Source organism: Gopherus flavomarginatus, chromosome 13, assembly GCF_025201925.1.
Source record: "Gopherus flavomarginatus isolate rGopFla2 chromosome 13, rGopFla2.mat.asm, whole genome shotgun sequence".
Taxonomy (NCBI): Eukaryota; Metazoa; Chordata; order Testudines; family Testudinidae; genus Gopherus; species Gopherus flavomarginatus.
Window position 1 is genome coordinate 12,389,361 of NC_066629.1, and position 9,564 is coordinate 12,398,924.

A 9,564-nucleotide genomic window follows, 5' to 3' on the forward strand; every position below is an offset into this window, starting at 1 on the left:
TCCAAGTCTAATCATGTGTGGAGTTAGCCTTGCTGTTGAATCCTATGGTATTAAAAGCTGAGTGTAATTAATGTAGGATAATCTGACTTTTCTTCTTTTTAGCCACTTTAATGCTGTAAACCTGAGCGTAACTTTGAGATTGAGAAAACAGTCAATTATTTAACAAGAATAATGCTTTGTAGGTGGAACTGTTTATTTTCTAAGGGTACGTCTACACTACCCACTGGATCGGTGGATAGTGATGGAGCTATCTGGGATCGATTTCTCACGTCTAATGTAGAAGCGATAAGTCGATCCCTGATCACTCTGCCGTCGACTCCTGTGCTCCACCGCGGCGAGAGGCGGAAGCGGAGTCGACGGGGGAGCGGCGGCAGTCAACCCCGCGCCGTGAGGACGTGAGTTAAGTCGACCTAAGATACGTCGACTTCAGCTATGCTATTCTCCTAGCTGAAGTTGTGTATCTTAGGTCGATCCCCCCCCCTCAGTGTAGACCAGGCCTAAGTGTTTCTAAACATTGCCTAATCTCCACAACATCCCATCAGAGTAGGTAGGGCTGGTGAAGTAAGGTAACAAGGGATGTGATTGGATCTATCCATCTAACTGCATCTGCTGTTTTGAGAAGCTCCCAGTGTGCATCGTGCTTGTTTAGAAGCCTCATGTTGACAGCTGCCTTAATCCCATTTACATTGTGCGTCTCAAAGTTTATTTGACTATCAGTTGAAGCACTTTGTCTGGAAATACGATACCGAACACTTAGTCGGATAGTTCCGTCCAAAAATAGGGGTACGTGTGTGCAGCAAAATATACTGTAACATTTTGCAGAATGGCTCCTAAGCAGAATTGGTCCGTACCCCTTTTGAGAATACAAACACCGTTACTCATTCTAATTATCGTAGCAGTACCTCAGTTCGGCAGATGGTGGCGACTGACATCCCTAAAGACCGAGATCTTCTGTCCGCAAGACAATTGTAGCATGGACAGCAACAGCACAGCTCCCTCGTGCACTTCTGCTGCTGTGCTGTGCCCCAGCCTAGAGGAATGATCTTCACAGGAAGTTCTGCCTAGTCTGCCAGCAGTTCCAATAGTTATGTTGGTGTTTGCATCAATGTTATCGACTTGGTTACTTACATACACGTGCAGAAATCTAATACAGAAGAATGTATTGGTACAGCCCCTGATGTGATTAGAAATATGTTAATCAAGTTATAGCCTCAGTTATCAGTGCGTCAGTGAGGCCTGGTCCACACTACAGCGTTAAATCGATTTAAACAGCATTAAATCGATTTAACACTGTACCCATCCACACTACAAGGCACTTTACATCGATTTTAAGGGCTCTTAAAATCGATTTCTGTACTCCTCCCCAACGAGAGGAGTAACCCTAAAATCGATATTACTATATCGATTTAGGGTTAGTGTGGACGGAAATCGAAGTTATTGGTCTCACTCTTTTACTGAGCTACCCAGAGTGCACCGCTCCGGAAATCGATGGTAGCCTAGGACCATGGACGCACACCACTGAATTAATGTGCCCTAGTGTGGATGCGTAAAATCGATTTTATAAAACCAGTTTTATAAAACCAGTTTTAATAATTTCGATTTTATGCTGTAGTGTAGACATGGCCTGAAATATATTGAGGGTCTCCATTTAATTACGTGAGTTGAGTTAAAATAACCAGAGCAAAAACCAAACACTCATAAAGGTGTGTGACTTTTTTAGTAGCCATAAGAACCAGGAAGCACCTAAAGTGACAAGGTTGCTGCACAGCAAACGCCAGATTCACAGCTGTGAACCACTGAGTCTGCTGTAGCTGGCACAGCCACGCCACTTACCTGGAATCTGGGCCACCATCCATTATTCAGGCATTTCATAGAGTCTGTTCAATGGCAGTTGTTATAACTAAGCAGAAGTATTGTTTCAGGGGCACTGTTAAGTGGATTCTACAGGAATTATTACAAATAGCGAACATCAATGTCTCAATTGTCATATTAACTAATGCAGAACATTTGACAGACGCTACCAATTACGTTGTGCCATACTTCTCTCACTTTTTTGTGAACTATCCTTCAGGTTCTAAAAATCTTTCTGAATCTACCCTTCTCTCTAAAGCAGCTTAAAAATCTAACCGACTTCTATGTCCCTGCTGTGAGTGGCCATACTAAATGTGTGCTCTGCTGCTGAAGCAGGGGATGTGCTAGCTGAGTGCTGTTTGCAGACCAGGATGTCACTCTTTACTTGGTCTTTTTTTTTTCCTCTCTTAGAGACCAAGATTAAGCAGTTGGACCCAGATGACATGGATGAGATAGAGAAGACTGAATATTAAACAAACACGGGGTGTTTGGAATCAAAGGAAGATTTTTTTCTTTAACCTTCGACCTCAATATTTTTTCTGTTTAAAAAAAATTGAAATAGTTTAAGCGAAACGTATTGCCATGTTTGGAAATGATGATACGGTGTCCTCTGGGAGGCTATATTTTTCATAAAGAATTTAGGAAAAGAAAAAAACTTATGCTTATGACTTCAGAATGGTTCCTATTTTCCCCTTCTCATGGCCTCCTGTGTTTTTGTCTAGTGTGTCTCATTACCAAGATATTGGCAGGTTTAATAAAAAGCACAGGAGGAGATTCTTTCACCTGACCAAGTTTCCCTTTCCCACATCATTCCCAGGGCACATCTCCATCAAAAGTAGCGAAGCAAGTTGTTCAGATGAAGTAAACTGCCAGCACAAAACTGACAGCTGTATGATAATTGACACCAGTCATTAATATAACTAGCCACTGGATGGCAATGGTTGCTTTCACCGTCCACACTGGCTTTCCTGCAGAGGAATAATAAAGAAACCACACTTCCCATTTTAATCATCAGGCCTGCCTCTGTTCTCCTATGTTATATCAAGAATTAAAATAATACAGGTGCTTGTTAACTTCCTTTCCACTAGATGGCAGCATTATTTCATAAATATAACCTGCCCGGTTGCTCTGAGCGTCACAGGCTTTGCATGTAACTTGGGGAATGAAGTTTTCTTTTATTTCAGAAATATTGTTTTGAGCCTGAAGTTAAAATCTTCTTAGCTGATCCAAGATTACCTCAGGACAGAGAGAAGTCAAACTTTCCTGAGCCACCAAAACCTCTCAACTCTGACCTACCTCTTAAAGACTCTGGACAGGGAATCAAGTCCTCTTTAGAATTTTTTGAATGTTTCACTTAAACAGTATCTTTCAAAGATAGTTGAACAATATGGAAGGTTTGTAGCACTATTCTGTCTATCAATGTGTTACTGAAATATTTATCCACCGCTTTACCTGTTCTGCTCCTTGTTAGATACACAGACAATGGAAAGGAGGTGTATTAAATGGCTTGTTTGTGCCTCAAAGTCAATTTCTTACTTTGAGTTTATTTCTTCCCACATCAGTAGTACTGGAGAGGACTCAGTGCAAGGGATAACCCAGTGGTTGGGAAGTAGCTTGGGATTCAAGATGTGGGTTCAATTCCCTGCTCCACCAGACGTGTGTGACCTTGGGCAAACCACGTAGCCACTCCGTGCCTCAGATTCTCCATTTTAAAGTGACAGCAATAGTGCTTCTGTACTTTGTGGTGGTGTGGTGTGCTCAGATAATACAGTAATGGGCTCTATAGAAGTACCTGAGAGAATTACATCCAGAGAGAGTTGAGGAACTAGTTACTCTAGAGCCAGACATAACACAAGCAGTTGCTGTGTGTCGAGAACTTGCACAGCTCTATTCAATGCACCTGAATCTTGACCTGCAGCACCTCTTTGTATGTGTTTCTAAAGTGCCCATCACCATGATATGTGGCCTAAATTGTCTACAAAGATGCAAGCTCTGCTCTTCTGTGGTCTGGCTGCTGTTGAGTCTGTTAGTGGCAGCTATTTCCGTGAGAGGTCACCTGCCCATTCTTCTCTGCTACATCACAGCGAGAGGCGATTGTGAAAAAGCGCAATGCCTAAAAGGATGTCAGGTTTATCTGAATGAGTTCCACAGTCGCAGACCCTCTGCTGAAAATGGCCTGTCCCTGACAGCAGAACTTCTGTGTTTGTCATCCACAGCTACCCGGTACAGCATATCTGGCATGGGAAACAATCAGAACCTTGCAAATTTGGAAACAAATAAGGAGCTGTATAGTGAGCACAGAGCTCTGGTCTCTCACTCTCTTCATTCTGTCTGCAGCACACAGCATCAGTTCGCTTCTAAAACACCTTTACTTTCATCCTCAGGCAAAGTGTCTTGCTATCATCCTTCGTGGAGATGAGAAATGTGCAGCTTGCGGCAGGTAGATCCCTGTTCAACAGGAAATAGTGCAGTCGCTAGGCTAATAGACAAGAGAAGGAGGTGTTCCTTGCCCTTGTAACAATGTGTGTAGTATTTCTGATGGGGGTACATAGGATATAGCTCAGGAAGGGTCCTTCTGGGTTACTGAGCCCAGTCCCCTACTGTCTCAGGCAACCCTGTCATATAATCTCCTTCATAAATTCATCAAACACCATCTTAAAAGTGATAGGTTTCTTGCCCACTGCTCCTATTGGAAGGCTGTTCCCGAACCTCACTCCAAAACCCTTTTGATTTCTAGCCCAAATTTATTCATGGCCAGTTCATGCCCATTTGGTTTTGTGCCAACATTGTCCTTGAGCCTCAATAGCTCTTCTCCATCCCTGGTGCTTACCCTCCCCCCCTGTATTTTATAGAGAGCAACCAGATCCCCCCTCAGCCATGCTTTCGTTAGGCTAAAAGACCCCAAGACTGTACTATATGTGACAAAGTTCCTCCTCTACCTTGGCGGGTTCTGCACTTTATGGCAGATTTGCTCACCTCACAGATTCACCCTGTGAGTCGGGAAACAGCCCAGAGACCTTCCCCTCTGGTAGAAGCCACAGTCCAGGTCAATTCCTCCTGTGTCTGACCAGGAGTTGGGAGGTTTGGGGGGAACCTGGGCCCACCCTCTACTCTGGGTTCCAGCCCAGGGTCCTGTGGACTGCAGCTGTCTAGAGTGCCTCCTGGTACAGTTACATGACAGCTACAACTCCCTGGGCTACTTCCCCATGGCCTCCTCCCAACACCTTCTTTGTCTTCACCACTGGACCTTCCTCCTGATGTCTGATAACACTTGTACTTCTCAGTCCTCCAGCAGTATGACTACTCACTCTCAGCTTCTTGCACACCCCTTGCTCCCAGTTCCTCGCACACACTTCCTCTCTCCTGGCTCCCTTTTGTCTGACTGGAGTGAGCCCTTTTATAGCATCAGAGGGGCCTTAATTGGAGTCAGGTGCTTAACAGCCTCATCTGACTCTTAGCAGGTTAATTGGAAGCAGGTGTTCTCATTAGCCTGGAGCAGCCCCTGCTCTTTTCACTCAGGGAACTGAAAACTGCTTATCCAGTGGCCAGTATATCTCCCTTCTACTACTCTGCTGTTCCCAACTGGCCTGGGTCTATCACATATGATATGAGGACAGACACCTGTCAGTAGAAGAGATGTCAATGTACTAGCCAGCCTCTCTTCCTCCTCATCTCTGCCTTTCCTCTACTTGCCTTGAGCCAACCACTTTTCATCTCTGGCATTGGGACCTGATGTAGCATCTGCTGAAGGAATGTACAACTAAGTGTCGTTGGTGTATTGCTGATGTTGGAGTATCTGCTAAACTAAAGGAGCTTGGTTTGAACTTTGTGGTCCTTCACACATGAGAGCTATAGTGAGAGGAGCACAACTGTCCGCTGAATTACTGGGACATGTTTGAGATGAAGTAGCAAAGCCAGCTGTGTGCTACTCTCTTCATTCCTGGCTGTGTGAGAAGGCAGCATTTTGTGATCAGTAGTAAAAGCAGCTGTGAGATTTAAGCATAGATATTTCTCCAAGGCCATCCACTGCTACTGTCACAGCTTTCTTTGCGCTATTTCGTAGCCTGGGTCTTGCTTGTGAGGTCTAGGATGTTGGCTGAGGCCCGGCATTGCTGTGGTGAACTAGTCACTACCTTCTCTGATAGTGCCAATGAATGGCAGCGTGGAGGCGGACAGTAGTGGGTGAGGTAGCAGTCCTGTTGTACGGAAGGTTGATAGGATACTTGAAAGCGGCTGAAAGTTTGCCCTTTTAAAGAGAGCATGGATCTCCACATGCTCTTCACCAGCTTTCACCAGCCAGGAGGCAAAGGGGGTTGTCTCACATAAGTGGCCCAGGTTTCTCAGTATTTTTATGGCCTGAGCTGGTGAGACTGGGCCGAATTCTGCAGAGTGAGATGGAACAGCCTGCTCTGCCTTGATCTCCTAGTGTCGGCTATTGAGTTAGGCCTTTAATAGTGCTTATTGCCTGCATCTCTGAGCAGTGCATAAAGTTAAAGTGCAAAAGCCTGTGAGTATTTTCTTATTACTGTGACTTCGGGTGGAGTTGGAACATGGCGCATTTTGTCATTTTTTCAGTGCTGTAGGAAGCTGGTTCTTTGCAGCTGGCGTGCTCAGGGATGGGAAGAGGTGAAGGCAGTATGGATTGACTGGTTCACTTTTTTGTAGAGTACTCTGGCTGATGGCGATTTTGGGGAGTTAAGCAAGTAAGGGTCTTTACGGGCTCTGGTTTATGGCTTCTTGCATACGCTGCTATTGTGGCTGCTGATTGATTTCCAAGCAGGTCTTGGCTTCACAAGTTGGAGTGCAAATACTTTATGTACCTCCTCTTCCTTTATGTTGTATTAGGGAGCCTGCAGGTGTACTGTTGAAGTCATCTAGACCAGTCTCAGTGACAGCAGCGAAGGTCAGGTGCCTTGTCCAATAGTAGGTTGACCAGTGGCTGTGCGTGATGACTGCCTGCAGTGGTCATGAAATGGTGCTGATTGCAGGGGTGCAGAGCAAGTCTGCAGGGAGCAGCCTGTAACTAGCCTCTTAGGTCTCTGGTGAATGCTTTTTTGAAAAGCCTCTATGCAAAAGTGTATGGAGGAAAAACAGAGGGTGTAGGGAGGAAATATTGAATACATATCCCATAGCTATTGGGATCATTTGATATATCAGTGTTGGTCTTTATGGGTTGCCTGAAAACGTTGGTGTTTGCATGTCTTGTCTTCCACTTTCAGGAATTTGCTGGTACTTAGAAGCTAAATTTCCTATGGAAGGTATCAAACACCTGCCTAGGAGAAGTATAGATGTTACTTTTATTGAAATGACCAGACAGGCTATCCCTTTTCTACAGCCCACTGTAGGAAGTGGATGCCAACCTTGGTTTCAGCCCATTTGACGTGTTTCATCCTTCCACTATCTTCAGACAAAAGCTGTAATAAAGTAGAATTAAAAATAATTACCAGGGAGTTGTGCCGCTGCTACCCTGCTGCCAAATAGTTCCTTAAAATGTATAATTTACTATTTTACTTTCAGGCTGAAGTATTTTTATTAGGTCAAAGTGTTGACAATGTTGTCATTCGCTGGATCTGCCAACACCCCCTACTTTGGCTTTTTTCCCCCAAAATCTGACCTGTACAGGCAGACAACTAGACTGGAGGTGTCTGGCACTGTATCAATATGGAATGAATCGGGGGAGATTTATGGTCTTGTTTCCAAAGCCCAGGGAAGCTCTGTGCTGACTGAGCTCACTAAAACAACGGTGTAAATGATCTCACTCTGTTGTCAAAATGAAACTGGCGTCGCACCACTGTGCTCAGATCCCCAAAGAACAGGCTGCAATTTTCATGTCTCCATCGCTTACGTTGAGAAGGTCGACTGACTTTATTGCTTTCAGCTGAGACATAGTTTTAAGTAAAAAAGGGGGCTAATCAGCAGAACAAGTAAAAGTGGCAAAGAATCCTGTGGCACCTTATAGACTAACAGACGTTTTGGAGCATGAGCTTTCGTAGGTGAATACCCACTTCGTCAGATGCATGCATCTGACGAAGTGGGTATTCACCCACGAAAGCTCATGCTCCAAAACATCTGTTAGTCTATAAGGTGCCACAGGATTCAGCAAAGATGTATTCACCCACGAAAGCTCATGCTCCAAAACGTCTGTTAGTCTATAAGGTGCCACAGGATTCTTTGCTGCTTTTACAGAGCCAGACTAACACGGCTACCCCTCTGATACAGAACAAGTAAGTCTCTAACCCATGTCAAATAGGCTTTTGTGTTTGCTCCCCAAGCTTGGGATAAAAATGTTAATTTGAAAATTAAGCTTATGGAGTGTCTTGTAACCCAAACGTGCCATTGCTAATTTCAGGTTCTCACCAGAACTCCTTGCCTTATTGCTTGGTAGAGCAAGAAGTTCTTGTTTGCAAGTTACTGCTGCTTGCACGTACTCATGTGAAAAGGGGGGAAGCAGAGAAATAAAATGCAGTCCTTCCCTGTTGTGTATATTTCATATAAGAGGAGGAAGGTAAAACCGTTGCAATAGTCAAGGTAAATAGGGCCTGCTGTCTCGCACCTTTAAATGTATATTTTTTAAGGCAAATATAGTAACTGTGGTATTTTCTTTGATGCTCATCACAGTAGTATGAGTGTCTCTGCTGATTTGAAAATAAATAGCAATAATCCTTCCCAGCCTGTCGGAGGAATTGCTTGATTAGTTTATAGACTGTTTGCTGCTCAGACTGGTGCAAAAGGCAGTAGGCTGTGTGCATCTGATGCTCTGCTCTGCGCTCAGTTTCTCCCATTGAGTACAAACTCCAAGGTCACTGGCCTGATATTTAAAGTTCTCCATGCAGCTGACCCTAGCTACTGAGAGATCCCATTCCCTTCTGTGATCTCTGCTACATACCCCTGACCCTCAAGATTTTCACTGTTCATGTGAATAAATCGCTGAGGTAGAGCTGAGTGTTGCATTTGGTTCTGAACATGGCAAGATCTCTTGTGTCTGGTGGGACAGAGTTTCATACACGTTCAGTGCCTGAGGGTACATCTACACACAAAGGAAAACCCGGGGCTGGCCCATGCCAGCCGACTTGGGCTTGTGGACCTCAGGCTCCGGGGCTGTTTCATTGTTGTGTAGATTCCAGGCTCTGTTTGGAGCCTCAGGCTCTGGGAACCTCGCACCCTGCAGGGTCCTAGAGCCTGGACTCCAGCTGTAAGAGTACTTAAGTGCTGGAACAGGCTTCCAAGGGTGGTTGTGGAATCCTGTCGTTGGAGATTTTTGAGAACAGGTTGGACAAACACCCGTTGGATGGTCTGGGGTTAGTTGGTTCTGCCCTAGTTGTGGCTGGGTGGGGTTGAACTCTGTGACCTCTCATGGTCCATTCCATCCCAAGCAATACTCTAGGCTTTCCCAAGGGAGGTTGTAGATACACTAGGCGTCCTTCAGCTGACCTGGTTCCCAACTATTGGAACACAGTAGTTCCCTGGCCCTGGAAAAGCACAGTCTGTCTTCAGTGTAGAAGGCACCAAAGCACATTGTCTAATTGTGTAGACAGTGTGGTTTGGGCATGCAGGTCTCCACGCTGCTGCAGGATGGAAAAGCCCACACACTAAAATGCTGTAGGGGACAGTCGTACAGCCAATGTGGTTCAAAAATGGGGGACCAGTTCTCATTTCCAGATCTGATTATTCCTGTAGCGTGGATAGGCCTAAGTTTTGGTTTCTTCAGAAGAC

The 9,564-nt window shown here is 44.9% G+C and overlaps 1 protein-coding gene across 2 annotated transcripts in view; it reads left to right on the plus strand.

Annotated features, from left to right (window-relative positions):
* Nucleotides 1-3,321, plus strand: part of DDX25 (DEAD-box helicase 25) — a 46,797-nt gene extending 43,476 nt beyond the window's left edge. For both annotated transcript variants that reach the window (XM_050921656.1, XM_050921658.1), the window contains one exon: nt 2,263-3,321. In XM_050921656.1, the coding sequence (XP_050777613.1) occupies nt 2,263-2,324 (62 nt within the window). In that variant the 3' untranslated portion in view covers nt 2,325-3,321. The remainder of the gene's footprint in view (nt 1-2,262) is intronic.
* The last annotated feature ends 6,243 nt before the right edge of the window (nt 3,322-9,564 follow it).